The sequence below is a fragment of the Apostichopus japonicus genome, chromosome 1 (assembly GCF_037975245.1).
Source record: "Apostichopus japonicus isolate 1M-3 chromosome 1, ASM3797524v1, whole genome shotgun sequence".
In the NCBI taxonomy this organism is placed as follows: Eukaryota; Metazoa; Echinodermata; class Holothuroidea; order Aspidochirotida; family Stichopodidae; genus Apostichopus; species Apostichopus japonicus.
In genome coordinates this window covers 20018109-20033316 of record NC_092561.1, presented here as the reverse complement: position 1 = coordinate 20033316, position 15208 = coordinate 20018109, and the positions used below count along the sequence as shown (strand labels likewise).

The 15208-nt window shown below is 39.0% G+C and overlaps 2 protein-coding genes across 2 annotated transcripts; one reads left to right on the top strand and one right to left on the bottom strand.

Moving 5' to 3' along the window:
* Nucleotides 1-181: 181 nt before the first annotated feature.
* LOC139972177 (uncharacterized) lies at nt 182-4525 on the bottom strand. The gene is made up of 3 exons (XM_071979175.1): nt 4513-4525; nt 3411-3668; nt 182-2327 (listed from the first exon to the last, which is right to left on the bottom strand). The coding sequence occupies exons 1-3, from the start codon at nt 4523-4525 to the stop codon at nt 2002-2004; spliced, it is 597 nt and encodes a 198-aa protein (XP_071835276.1). The 3' UTR covers nt 182-2001.
* Nucleotides 4526-5499: 974 nt separating this feature from the next.
* LOC139970711 (uncharacterized) lies at nt 5500-14256 on the top strand. Its single transcript, XM_071976639.1, has 4 exons — nt 5500-5667; nt 7149-9066; nt 9793-10107; nt 11336-14256. The coding sequence occupies exons 2-4, from the start codon at nt 7191-7193 to the stop codon at nt 11617-11619; spliced, it is 2475 nt and encodes an 824-aa protein (XP_071832740.1). The 5' UTR covers nt 5500-5667; nt 7149-7190; the 3' UTR covers nt 11620-14256.
* The last annotated feature ends 952 nt before the right edge of the window (nt 14257-15208 follow it).

Genomic DNA, 15208 nt, shown 5'->3' with positions numbered 1-15208 from the left:
GATCTATTAATATTTTTCTACATAAAAATGTTCGCGGTTATCATTTATAATATACGTATATGACCCCATGTACAACACAGTAGGCTATATTTGATTATGTTGCTATGTGAGATATTATACACCAGGCGCGGATCCAGAGGGGGGGGGGGGGGTCCGGACCCCCTGCTCTTGGCCAAAAAAAGAGGAAAAAAAGAGAGAGGTGCTGTGCATGGCTAAATGGAAGGGGGTTCCCTGTTGTACTTAAATATCCAAGAATTTCACAATGGATAGAGGGAAACCCACTCCCCTTAGACCATAGGATCACTGGAGGCCAAACCCCTCACCCTTCCAGAATCCTGGATCCGGCCCTGCATCAAACAGTGGTGACGGAACGGGAGGGGGATTGGGGGCTAAAGGCATGATTTTTGTATCATCTCAACTCATCTGATATATTACCATATTTCATAGATTGTTTTTTCTCATCAATTGAGAAATTGCAGACATGAGATCCATATTTTCAGGCTAGGAACATGCAGCTTAGAATACTCGGGAAGTGCCGTTTCCGGCCATCTGGGGGGTTTGTAAAGCCAAAAATTTTCTGGTACGCTCCGCCGCACCAACTGATGGTGGCGCTCCGCTTAGATAGTCTTACGTTCAGGCGCGGATGGACCAGTCAGACCCCCCCCCCTCTGTCACAAATCCTGCATCCCCCCTGTACACTTACATAGTTAGAAGGTTGCCTGAGGCTTATGCGAGTCTATGGTAGCACACGCCCATTCAGGGACGTAGCCAGGGGGGGAGCAGGGGGAGCGACTGCTCCCCCCTTTCAGTGTCGAAAAAAATGTTCAAAAACTGTCGTTTTTTAGCATGGTATTTTGTCAGTGCTCTTTTGATCTTGAATACTCGTCAGGTCCGTTAACTCGATTATAATCGTAGTAACATTCAGGCCTACTGATTCAGCTATACTTACTTAGTTCGGCAGATGCAATTAGCTAAATTTAGCCTATAGCCTATTACAAGCCTACAGATGGCCACTGCGTAATAAAATACATATTGCCTACCTAACCGCACTCGATGGAGTGTCACCAACCGTATGCACAACGACGTCGACAACGTTCGTTCTCATCCTTTCTATGATTCGTCCTAAGATGTTGCACGAACAGCATGTTATGAAGCTAAGCTAGCAATCATACGTGGTACGCGCTTCCTATAAATAATTATTACACTGATAATACACTGCTAATGCACTGGCTGTCTTACAAAATATGAATGTTTATATTGTCCATCAGTTAAGTTCGTCAAATGTATTAAAGTCCAAACATTGGACAATAAACAAGAAACATCCTACTGGAAAAAATTGTAAAAGAGCACTATGTTTGTCTTCCTGATAACTGTAAAAGAACATGTGAAAGAATTCAAACAGGAAACAAAATCTGCTGATAATATGATACCATATGATAATGATGAAACTGGCTAAACATTGCACCAGATCGCATGTAAGAACCTTAAGTTGTTCAAAAATATCTCAAAGGGGAGGGGGTTACCCCCCTCATCATCATCATCATCATCATCATCATCATCATCATCATCATCATCATCATCATCATCACCATCACCATCACCATCATCAAGATCATCGCTATTTGAACAACTGGCGAGCGATCGCCCTGCTCAACACACAATACAAAATTGCAGCTAAACGTTTAGTTTCCCGTATGGAGAATGTTCTCAGATCTAAGTCCGGAGCAAACTGGTTTCCTTAAAGGACGTTTTTTGGTGAAAATATTAGATTAATCATAGATCTTATCAATTACTGTGATGAAAATGATCTTTCAGGGGCACTTAATTTCCTTGACTACGAGAAGGCATTCCGCCGATTTGATTGGGAATTTAACCAAAATACCCCAACTTACTTTAACTTGGCAATGATTTCATATCGTGGGTCAGAACTCTTTACAGTAATGTCTCATCTTGTATTGTTAATAATGTAATGTAAATGTAAATAGTGTAATGTTAGTAATGTTAATAATCATCATCATCATCATCATCATCATCATCATCATCATCATCATCATCATCATCATCATCATCATCATCACAATACTCATCATCATCATCATCATCATCATCATCATCATCATCATCATCATCATCATCATCATCATCATCAACATCATCATCATCATCATCATCATCATCAACATCATCATCATCATCATCATCATCATCATCATCATCATCATCATCATCATCATCATCATCATCATCATCATCATCATCATCATCCTCCTCCTCCTCATCATCATCATCGTCATCATCATCATCATCATCATCATCATCTTGGTTTTCTTTTCGAGTATTTCAGAGTCTACAGGGGTGTCCGTCAAGGGTGCCCTCTTAGCCCTTATCTATTCATCACTTGCTCTGAGATTTTTTTACTGCTCTTATTAAGTCAAGTCTTAACATTCATGGTGTCGTTATTGCAAATTCTGCTTAAAAAAATTCGACCTATGCTGATGAAACGGTGTTAATGACTAATGGCTCAATGAAGGATATTTCCGAAACATTGAAAATACTTGAGGAGTTTTGTAAAGTTTCCGGTTTAAAAGTAAACTAGGAAAAATCTTGCTTTTTCCTCCCTTGGACCTTTGTCCTCGACCCTACCACATTATTTTCGCAATTTAAAGTTTGTTATAAGCGACGAACCTGTCTATTATTTAGGTATTTCTTTTACTCATCACCAAGAGGACTTCTATAAGTTGAACTATGTTCCCAAACTGTCTCGTATTTTTAGTATTATTAATCTCTGGTCTTCCAGAGATCTTACGCCCATCTGGAAAATTGTTCTCATTAAAACGTTCCTTATTCCACAACTTGTCTATATATTTACCGTTTTAACAAATCCGAGTACACAATTGTTTTAAATAGTTGAAAGTCTTCTTTTTGGTTTCAATTGGTGTAGTAAAACCGACAGAAGAGAAACGTTTTGGTTAAAGATAAATGCAAAGGAGGCCTTGACTATGATTGACATAAGGTCTTTCGCTACAAGTTTAAAGTGTAAATTGATGAATTATTATTTATTCCTTTTTAATATTATTATCATTATTTATTTATTTTTAATATTATTATTTATTCATTTTTAATATTGTTATTATTATTGTTGTTGTTATTGTCAATCTCATTGTTTTGTCGTTGTCGTTGTCATTGTCTTTGTCACTGTCATTGTCTTTGTTTCTGTCATTGTCACTTTCATTGTCTTTGTCTTTACATTGTCACTGTCATTTTCATTGTCTTTGTCACTGTCGTTGTCTATGTCATTGTCACTGTCACTGTCATTGTATTTGTCTTTGTCAATGTCATTGTCACTGTCGTTGTCATTGTCTTTGTTTCTGTCATTGTCACTTTCATTGTCTTTGTCTTTACATTGTCACTGTCATTTTCATTGTCTTTGTCACTGTCGTTGTCTATGTCATTGTCACTGTCATTGTATTTGTCTTTGTCAATGTCATTGTCACTGTCGTCTTTGTCATTGTCATTGTCACTGTCGTTGTCATTGTCTTTGTCACTGTCATTGTCATTGTCTTTGCCACTGTCATTATCTTTGTCTTTGTCAATGTCACTGTCATTGTCGTTGTCTTTGTCGTTGTCGTTATTTAAATCATTGGAACTGTCGTTGTCCTTAGTTAAGACTGTGGCGTAATTTGTAGTGGAATTTTATGACAAACCGACGCGGTAGCACAAAACAATAGTATCATATTTGGTGAAGAAATAGCAGACACACCAACAGCTGGTTTGGAAGGTGGGGGGTGGGGGATGCCTTGATCGAGCCAGAAATGAGTGTTTGAAACCCAAATGACCTTAATCAAGAGAATGAAAAGTTATTACGACAGGAAAAATCACTTCAAAGTCTTACGCATATCTATAGTCTGCTATGTTAATTAAGTTAAAACTGTTTGGAAAATGGCAATTCTGAACTCAGTATCACCCTAACCGAACTTACAATGTCACCTTAAACTTTGAAAACCGAGATGTTTGCAAAAACATTTGTCTATGCGCATTCGTTACGGTGAGAATAGTAAGAACTATACTCTTAAGGTCACTCAGAGGTTTGCTGTTACACGTTCCTAGTTCCACGTAACACGCGTTGTGATATTCCTCCGGATATCTGACTTTTCAATTATTTATAGATATTATCTTTTTGTTTTGTTTTTATTCCAGGAACGTTTGATTTAATCACATTGTGCTAATGTGTCAGTTTATCAGAAATTTTCCAATAGGCATTTCCCGGCGAAGTTGGTTTATCGGTTGGCACCTGTCCCCGGGAGGATACGATTCTTCTTAATTGGGACGTGTTTGCTAGTTCCATTTTCACAGGATGTATCTCCCTCGATAGTCCCCGTTAGAAAACGTGTTTGTGACTTCCCTGGAATTACCATTGAATATTCATGTCTTTCAATTTAACAGGTAGATCACTTGTAAAGCTAATGTCCCACAAATTTAAAGGGGGTGTAAATGGGTAATTGTTTACCATACCTTGTATAAACATTTTTCGAATATTCATTCGAGTTGGGTTTCTAGTATCCAAAGTGTGAATAAAACAAAAGAAAAGGGAAGCTTACATTTTTCGTTATTCTTGTATTTGATTTCATTTATTTTGGTTAACTTTCCTCTCAAAAGATTGTTTACATTCATCAAATGCCAAAAAAAAGGCAAAATTTCAAAGTTCTGTTAATTTTATTTTTTGGGGCTCTATTTTCCCTAGGTCCAAACTAAAGTTTTTTTGGGTGGTGGAATGATAGTTCTGTTGTGATTGGCCAACTTTAAAGCGATCTGCTCAGCTTTGAAAGTTTGATGAATCGAAGTACTATCCAATCCAAATACTACTAATATTTCTTTCTTCTTTTTTAACTCGGGATCACATCAATATTCAAGTAAGTATCAAATCATTAAAACGTTTTCGTCGCATTGGAATCTCTTATTTCAAGAGTAGTTTGGGATCACCACCTTTGTTGTGTGATTAATGTTATATACGTCGTTGCTCTGTGTAATGATTTATTCTGTTTCTCATTCTGGTAAATGTTTCTGCAGACATTATACCTCTTGTTAATGGACAACGAAAAGTTCGACAAAGAAAGAAACGCGAATAGGTAATCAATAAAATAAAGGAAAAGATAAATAACAAAAACAAAACTACATAGGCTACCGATCGTCGATTATTCGAACTTCTTTAAATTTATGAACTTTCTTCATGTCTCAAACAACTAAACGCAATATCCTGAAAAAAGGCCGACTAATCGAGGTTATCTGGAAAGACGAATACAAGAATGATTTACGGCTCCATAACATACGTCACGCTTATGTCACAAGGTCATCTAGGGTTTTCGTAACCTCTGATCTTTTCGTTGTTATAGAGCAATTAAGATGGGAGCATAAAAACAGGATATGGGATAGATTGCTGTTACAGTAATAACAATGTCAACAAGACTTCCTGAATCAACTCATATATAAACTTAAAGTGATCTCTTTGGCTGATTAGTATATAGGACGTCGCTCTCAAAATCAGAACAAACATAGCCTATACTTGATAAAGAGAATTGAAGAAAAAACACAACTTTCGAAAGGACATTTGAGTAAACCTTGACGACTAGATAAAGGCTGTACTGTCCCACTAAGTCTCTCACTCAACTGGTAAGTTAATATTATTTTTTATTTCTTGTCATTATTCTTTACATTTATCTTGGATTGAAGTGGATTTTGATCAATTTTTTTCAATATCGTGATATTCGATATACGTTTTACAACCGCCATTTTATATTTTCATAATATGTTAATATGAAATATTGGAATATCATCTGTGTTTGACGTTTCACACACGTACTTTTATGAATTGAGAGCAACGAATTGGGTTTGGAGTTCACCGAATTCACAAACTACTCTCACTTGGGTGATAACATTCATTATTTTGACGAATTGTCATCTTGTACCTGAGAGATTTGGTAAAATCTGCAACCAAATCCACAATTCTCTCTAAATTTCGCAACTTTCAAACTGACGTTTTTTAATTATTGCATATATCTGAGTAACAGGTTGAGCAGAACCGTTTAGTGAGAATTTATACCCGCTCGACCAACTTATATGAGTACAGAAAAGTTATTATTATCGAAATTGATACTGCAGGCCTGTATCTGTTTACCATTTATAATAAATATTTTACAATGTGTGTTTCAAACTCATACAAGTGGAGCATATATAATAAGTACATGATGATTATTTGCCTCAAATTAATTATTTAATCAGTATAAGTTAAGGAGAGGGATACTACCCTTTAACCGCTCCCCATGTTTGTCTTTGTTTTTGTTTTTTGATCTACTCTATACCCCTTTCTCAATCCATTTTATAAACATATCTACGTTACGATACGCTAAGACTAACGCATCAAGTAATAGATGTCTGACGGACGCCAGCCTTGAGTACCTTCAAGTGGTTTTAACAAATGCTTTCCCTATCGGGTGCCTATCTGATTCTCAGATTGATGCCAATTCGAAGTTGAATTTGATTGGTCCAATGGCTAATTTGTAATAGAGTAATCAAGTAATAGAATAACCAGTGGCTGCACCAGCCTAGTCAATCTGGGAGGGGTGAGGGGGGGGCAGGGTCAAGAAATATATATATATATATGTTTTTAGGTGGCAAAAAATATAACACTTATATGGAGCGGAATGTATGGGTAGCGGATTTCCCGTCCCCTTTGGGAAGTTTCTTCAAGTAAAATGACTTAGACCGTTAGACGCAAAATCGTGCTATCATTTGACAAGTTTCCATATTCATTCATTTACGATAGAGGCTGTTTCTAATATATTTTGGATAGGCCTAAGTACCAGATCTGCTTGAGGCAACTTGGGGAGGGGGAGGGAGGGAAATATCTAAAAGGCAATTTCCCCCGTGCACCAACTCCCCCCGTAGCGCCGTCGATAAGAATACCGGGGGTTAATGAGGTGATCAGCTTAATTAATAATGCAGCAACTATTGATATTTACCTAAACCTCTCACTGCAAGGCTATTATATTATAAAGAAACACTTCTCAAGGCATAAATAGGATGAAGGCCTATATTAATCTTGGGGTACATTGCGAGTTTTCTTTACATTAATTCTTCTTTTCTGTCTTTAGGGCAGTAATTTTAAACAAACTGTGAGACGCTTGGACCCAGTCATGGATTCCGTAAAGTGGTTATGCTGTTACATCTTACTGAATGCGTCATTTGCGGCAGTAGCCATGGCTCGTTCAGATTGTCAAATCGAATGGGAAGTTGATTGGTCAAAACAACCGGTTGATTTATCTCACTTGAAGTCCCAAGGCAACCGTGCGACGTTTGGTAATGTCACGACAATTCCCGAAGTAATGGAGGTTCTTGGTTTAGCCTGGAACGCTCCCTCGTGGGACGTGATTGCGGGAGTCGTATGCGTTCACTATGGACCACTCCTTAACAGCTTGGTTGGAGATAACTTCGTCCGTTCTGAATGTGACGAAATCCTAACATCACTCAGAGAAGACACCAGTTCAAGCATAGTGTTTCCGTGCATACATGTGTGGGAGAAAATTTGGGAACCAACAAACGAGCGAAGAAGATACATTGCTCCGCCTTTCACGGACGAAGAAATAGTTGAAAAGCTATCTCCGATTATTTTTGAACTTCTTGGTTGGTTTGGTCCCTCTCCTTTCTCTGGTGATGTATTCGGAGGATGTTCTGCTCTTCGGCTTTCACTGGGGATGGATATTAACGATATCGTCAACAGAGGTAAGACTATATTATCTTATCCGGTAGCCCTCATTATGGAATGGGTCTATAGAGATAACATTTGCGAAGAAGTAGAGTCAAGAAACCTGACGTCGGTATTTGACCGCATTGCCCCCGCTGAAGTAGGTTTTTGTCAATTTCTTTCACGAAACCCAGTGTGGGAGGACTATCTCAAAAGAGCAGTTAATTTCTTGGATAGAGTCTATGTGAGTTTTACTGATGGTGAAGTATGTGAGTGGCTACTAAGATCTTTTGCCCGAGACGTAGGGGCAAGGGTTCATAAGAGCTTCAACTATGACACAAGAGTAGATTTTAGTTCATTCGCCAGGCAGTTCTGCAGCAACATCTCCCTCGTTGAGAGTTCTTCAACTGACCCAACTGCTTACTCTGTTCCACCTGGCAAAAATATGGACACATGGACCTTGGAAAATTCGATTCACTCTGGCGAACTTCTCCCGGGATTCTCTGTTGGAGATGGTGCGAGCGTTTTGGCAGCTTTTAGACGATCAAGTACCCTTTCTGAAGGGTTCGGTGTCATTTGTACCGTATTTGAGTCGTTTATTGTTCAAATCTTTCCTGAATACGCGGCGGATGTGTCTAAATTATGCGCAGCTCTATTTAGCAAGGACTTCAAATTCATTGAACAAATGTGTCTGCAGAGAACGGTCGCCTTGCAGAACATTGGACATCCGAACTCCTTGAGAATTCCCGACCTTTATTATGTGCTCTCAACTGGTGTTGAAGTGGCAAGGAAATTCTTAACTCTAGAAAAGATTTCTAAAAGGGAAATATGTGAATCTGCAAACGAGTTTTACAACTCTTATAATAACCTTCAGACGGTGGTTCGTCTTTCTGTTAAAACTTACCTAGCTGAATTTTTGCCAATTCTTCATAACGTCTGCCAGGATTATGATGCATTGTACGAGTACTTTTCATCGGTTTTTGGACCAATCACCGCAAGTCTGGAAGGGGATGTTCGTGCTTTTACTTTATCTTACCTTGGTTTTTCCAATCGATATGAACTCTGCAACGAAGTAGCTAGTGGGATTGTAACATCATCTGGGCGAGCTACGCCTGCTCTCGTGGACGCCTTTCAAGCAAAAATGTTGAAGTTTATCGACGACGTTAAGATTTGTTGGGACACAATGGATTCGCTTTTGTTTGTTTACGAAAAGAATATCAGAAAGTTCAATATGACGGACGCCTTTTCCTTCCAGGATACAGGATATGAATCTACTGAGCTTGCCTGTCGCGACCTCAACAGGTTCTTCAGTGCACAACTTTGTCCCGGTGAGTTGAAACTTTATCGTTACAGTGTGTACTAAAGTATAATGTCCGTATAGTAATATAATCAGCAGTTTGTTTATTGTCCATGTTTTACTTCAGATTCGAAGATTAGAACTCGTCTTAGTATCGTACCATACATCATATACTCTTATATAAATAGTGTCGTTACGGGGGTGGGGAGGGGGGCTATGAGGGGGATTTTCCCCCAGTTACCCTTGCCACCTGTGCCCTCCCCCCCCCCCCTCCTCAAACAGATTTGGTAATTTTCCAAAATATACAAAGCTGTGCTAATAGTCTGTATTAGAATCAGCGGCATGTAATGTTATTCATTAATGTGGAAAATTGTCAAATGACCATTTTGCGTCTAAGTCATTTCGCTTGTAGAAAACTTCCCACAGGGGAGGGGCACCTCCCTAACTTGTTTCCCCTCCCTCCCCTAACCCCCCAAGAATGCACATTCCTTGTTGCCGCCCACCTCCCGATTGCCTAAGCTGGTGCCGCCACTGCATATAAAGTATTTAACAATCGATTAACTATCGACTTGGCGTGATTTCGACAATTACTAATATTGGGATTTTATGTTTACATTTAAATTATTTGTAAATGGTACAAGCACATTTACACTTCATTCGCCGGAAATACCGACCACTAATGAATCTTCCGGTTTGAAACGCGTCTTACAATCAGCACCTCTAGTTCTCATATAACATTGTTTGAATTTCATTTCAGATGTAACGGACATTGACGTTCGCGTGTCATCCGAGTCCAACCTTGATTCTTATGCAAATGTAGATGTCACGTGGTCTTACCTCGGTGCGGTAGATTCTTGCGGTATAGTCAATCAACATATTTCCTTCCAACAACTGGATGTAATGGGCTGTGAACAGTCTTCGGCTGATCCCATAATGATTGAAGTTGGTGGCGCAACGCGACAATACGAAGCTACATATCTGGACGCTTTCTCTTTATATAACGTCACCTTGACAGTGCAAACACGAACAGGCCACTATCACAAATCACTGCAAGTGCGAACAGACTCTACAAGTAAGTATATATCAATGATACAAGAGTTATACATTTATTACACAACGGTAACTACAATGAAAACGCTTGCTGTAGGGGTTGCTGTAAAGGTCCACCTGTTGCCTGATTAATTAGTGGACTTTCGTGCTGCAAGCGGACGTTAACAAATCCCACATGTCACAAAATAAGTTGAGATGCTTGCCATAATAAAGCACCAGGTTGCATCAATGTACTGTTGACTAAACAAAATGTTACCGTCCCCTCACCCTAGACGGTGTTCAATAAAATGGTCCACATCTCCAGTAAAACTACATGAAATGCAAATTGACCTGTCAGTCTCTTCAGTTGATATATCACTGGAGAACGCTGGGAGGGTTGGGGAATCGGAGGAGGAAATTTGTTCAGTCGGAGGAATTTTAACATTCCGCTTCAACCCTGTTAAAGAATTCGATTCATCTGCATACCAAATGGCACGATTATTTATAAGCAAAAACTTGCCGGTAAAAAGTTAATTATAAATTTAATCATGAACCTAATCTATTAATAGAAAGAAGCCCATCCGACTGCACCATTTCACGTCCAGACACCCCCCCCCCCCCCCTTCTCACACCGTACAGTCCGTTGCAACGAGTCAGAGCCCCTTACCTATGTCAACTTGTCGAGGATATTTTTGGAAGTTGATCCGCCATGTTTGAAATCCTGTGCCACTGCCTATGAGTCACCTCCCCTCCAAAAGGGGACATACGAGATGTCGAGATAGTATACCATGATATCTCGAGAGAAAAAAAAAGATTCCTGCCAAATTGAATACTACTCGACAAGACGACACAAATTTTGTCTTGTTGCCGATTTATGATAACTCGACAGCTTATGTTTTGCCATTTCACCTTATGGTTTCCGTATACGAGGCGGTGTTTATCCACTAAAACAAATTGACAAGGAAATACCTAATCGTTTCCATGCAAAACTTATACAAGTAGATAATGAATCACAAATGAAAAATTCGCAACCGACATCTGATCGTCCTAACCATTCCAGTCTCTTTGGTGCACACATGATGGTATACATTAGTACCTTTGTCACTTTCCAAATCATACTAGAAAAAAATTTATGGGTAAGAAAATTAGATACTGGTCATAGTTGTGTTATAGGTTTACAGATTCCAAATCTTATTAACCAGTATGAATATTAATCTAAATCATTATCTTCTTCTCTTTGTTTCTTCTTCTTCTTTTTCTTCTTCTTCAAGAACCAACTGGTCCACCAATGAATCTCACGGCTTCTTTAAATCGTAAAGCAAGGAGCGTTACTTTGCGATGGAGTGATCCGGCATGTAGAGGGCGCAACGGGGATATCGTTAGTTTCGCATATGTTTTTCGTGAGGGTTACCAGAGCCAACCAATCACTGGTATCACTGAACAGAAACAAATAACCTTCCCCTTCAATAATCCTTACAAAACCTATTCGTTTCAGGTGAGGGCTGCTACAGAAAAAGGCTACGGACCATCGGCTGTTTATTTCAGTCCAAACTGATCTACAAGGAGTAAACTGACTTGAATATTAAATAACTTTCGTTGTAGCTTTTTAGTGATACAGTTAAAACATATATTTACAACCTGGTTATTGCACCAGTATAGAGTCACTAGTCATAGATAGACTCATGCTCATAACATTTAGGAACGAACTTGAAGATAGAAATTTGAAAAGCAGCTTGTATAATGCGATCACAATAGTAATGCCAAAATGAATGCCAATAGTATTAATGAGGTTCTCAACAGGTGATTCGAGGGCCGGATGCTGCCACCGAATGCTTCAGGGCCACTATCAGAAAATCGAACCGGGCCCAAACTTTTGCACTAGTACGGTGTTTACGAGCAATAAAGGCCTTACTGATGCTTAAGCAACCTATACCGGTCAGCCCTTTGAATTGCGTAATCTATAGTTATAATCATATTTTATTTCTACACTCACAAATGCTATGTTACTCTTTTGCTCATATAAAATTGAGAACCCTTACTCTATAACGAGCAGAAAAAAATTAATTACTACTTTGGAATCTTGAAACGATGATCAATAAAATTTGCGCTGAAAAAAACTTGTCACAATTTAATAAGACGATCTATCTGAACGACTATTGGCGGGCATCTTTTATTTGCCTTTTGGGGGATTTTTTTTTAACATTCTTTGGGTGAAAAGCAAACCACTTCTAGTGCTTATTATAAACTAACCTGATTTATAGTCTAAATATACCTTCGACTGCACCATATGAGTTTTAAACATTGTATTTTCCTGGGATGGTGCCTACCACTCCCCCGCGTGGAAGGCAGCTTCAACGATCCCAGGGCCACGCCGCACTGGCATTTTACAAATACTGGATTCCCTTGTCCCTTTCATGAAGGTTCCTAGCTTGTGCTTCACCCTGATCAGTGTAGCCCCTACCCTACTGGTAAAAACCTTGAACAAAATCTAAGTCTCTTGGTAAGCTTAAGATTGAGAGGTGTTTAGATATGTCGCTTGGTTAGATATAGAGAGTTGCTTAGTTATATAATTATGTGTGGGTGTTCACCCGTCGAGGTTGAAGTTATCACTGCCAGTATAGAATTATATGTCTTTTAATTGCTAGTCTTTTAATAGCTAGAAATATAGTAGTGCTAGTGAGATTTTATCTAGTGCCGGCTATTCTAAACGCGCGGGTATGGGCCCGTATTTTTGTGCAGTAAGGCTATCCTAAATTAGATGTAGGATTAACGCTATATTGCATGTACGTACTGCACGAAAATAGGGGAAGCACGAAAATAGGAGAACGCAGTAAATTGTGTAGCCGCGTTAATGACAATGCTCATGACACAGATCGGCAAATGCCGTTCGGTCGGGTGTAAATATCTCTTTTGTGTTGGTCGGTTATTGTAAGTACCATGGCCAGACCCGACATCCGTAGCTATATGATTACCTGATTATAATTTGCATCAGTATCCATATTTATTTAAATGAGGACTACATAAATTCATGATATGAGCGCAAATTGCTATCTGAAACTATATATATATATATATATACCCAGAAACAACAAATCTAGACTTATGATTCAATGATGCATTGCAACATTATAGTCTGACCTACGGAAGCGTAGAAGGGACATGTACATTGACGTTTTGTCGCGATGCATTTCAACAAAACGTCAATTTTCATATTTTTGCCATCTTGACTAGTTCATGCATCTCGACATAACGTCATGTTTCGGATTTTCGTGCTATTGACGAGTCGTTGCAACTCATGAAAACGTCAATGTGCATGTCCTTTGTAGGATTCCGTACTAGCCGGATATATTATGATTCTCAAATACTTCCTGAGATGACGTGTGTGTCACTGTGTTAAATAGACTCATGACGTCATTTAAGGTCAGTCATGTGACACATCTATGTCGGCGAGTGAGCTGAGCGTGGATGGGTTCTTAAAAGAAACATAGCGCTTGTGAAATATTACGCTATAATTGCGAAGAGTTAAATTATGAACGATAAATGGGAACCATCTAATTGTCTAATTTCTGAAAATTCGGAGTCATTTGCAATTGTAAGCAAATTGGTGATAAATGTCATGGTCACAAACATGTGATTCATTGTCGTGCACAGGAAGAGGGGCCAAGTTTGAGTTTCTCCCTACTGTCTTAGGTAGGAATCAAATAGCTTTATAAAGGTTTGGGGCGCTGCCCTGGTGTCATTGAAGCCAAGTCCTATTTAATATACAACGAATGGTACATCGTGTGGCACTCTTAGATTATATTATGTCTATTTAAATAACTCTAAAACGCAAGATAGTGACGTTTTGATGAGCTAGGTTAGAGCGTGAAAGTTTGTGGGATGGCGAGAGTCGATTCAAGGATTTTATAAAACAAGAGGGTGCTTCACATGGGACATTGAAGCCGATTCCTGTGTAGGGGGTTCTGGGGGTGGGGTGCTCTCTCAGAAAGAAAAACATTTAGATGGCAAATGGTGAATTGTGAGGCATATTTATGAATGCAAAATGTTTCTAGGTTATATTAATGATGTTTTCCGCTCAATATATTGCATACTATCATATCGAAATTGTGATATACCTGCACATTGACGTGTTCACTTAGCTTGGTCAAACCATTGTCAGATCATTAAATATATTAATGTTCAATCAATGTCACTGCAATATGTTTAAACTACTTTAAAATCAATTATAAAGGTATCGGTCCATATTTTGCAACAGACAGAATGAAGTGAAAATGTTTCTTATCTGCGAAAGATCGTAGTTCATGGCCCGTACGTCGTCCACACGGAATAATCTGGTCTCGGACTTGTCTTTGGTGCAGACTTGCCGCGGGCTTAGACTTTAGCTAGACTCAGAGACCCGGTCTCTTACTTACAGCCCTGATTCACAGGCATGGATGCAATCATGAACACAAGACATATTTTGGACATATCAACAGCTATTAAATGGATCTCAAAATATTTTACTTATAGTAATTTCATTTCGATGCTTAAATTAACAAGGTCATATACTAGTCAATGGAGAGACAAAAGTCATTGATACCATTTTACATGAGATGGAGTACCCATTTTGAAGGTCAAGAAAATTTCTAGTATTTTTAAGTTTCTAAAGTTTATACACCCACCCGAACGTACGTTATACTGTTTGTACGTGCACGTATAACATGAAAACGGAACCAACGAGCCTACTCTCCTCCTCTTCTGGTCTACATCTGGCCTACCCACTTTGCATCATCCAGTGTTTATATGCGATACCAAGAAAGGCGTAAGACACGTGAATCTAGGCCTCCAAAAATGCCATACCATCGTGGAAGCAGTTCACATGTATACCTAGTTGTCTCGCCCGCACGGCACCGCATCACTTCGCACCGCATCGCACCGCTCCCGCTCCGCACAGCTCCGAACCACATCTCACACAGATGTACCTAATGGAACTGCAATTCCGGAATCGTTGTCTGAATGTGTTCCTATAGCTCTTTTGCTTGCGAAAGAGCAATAGGACATGAAATATCTGGATTTTGTTTATTTTAGGGAATTCGTTACTCCATGACAGAACGACATCATGGATAACACGATGACAGTCTCGTGTTAAATGAGACTGGATCATA

Excerpts from the sequence above, each read along its gene's own strand:
- LOC139970711 (XM_071976639.1), top strand. The coding sequence starts at position 7,191 with ATGGATTCCGTAAAGTGGTTATGCTGTTACATCTTACTGAATGCGTCA. Across the intron at positions 9,067-9,792 it reads CAGTGCACAACTTTGTCCCG|ATGTAACGGACATTGACGTT; the intron begins GTGAGTTGAAAC and ends ATTTCATTTCAG. Across the intron at positions 10,108-11,335 it reads AGTGCGAACAGACTCTACAA|AACCAACTGGTCCACCAATG; the intron begins GTAAGTATATAT and ends TTCTTCTTCAAG.
- LOC139972177 (XM_071979175.1), bottom strand. Across the intron at positions 2,328-3,410 it reads CAAAGACAATGAAAATGACA|AAAACCAAGATGATGATGAT; the intron begins GTGACAATGTAA and ends ATACTCGAAAAG.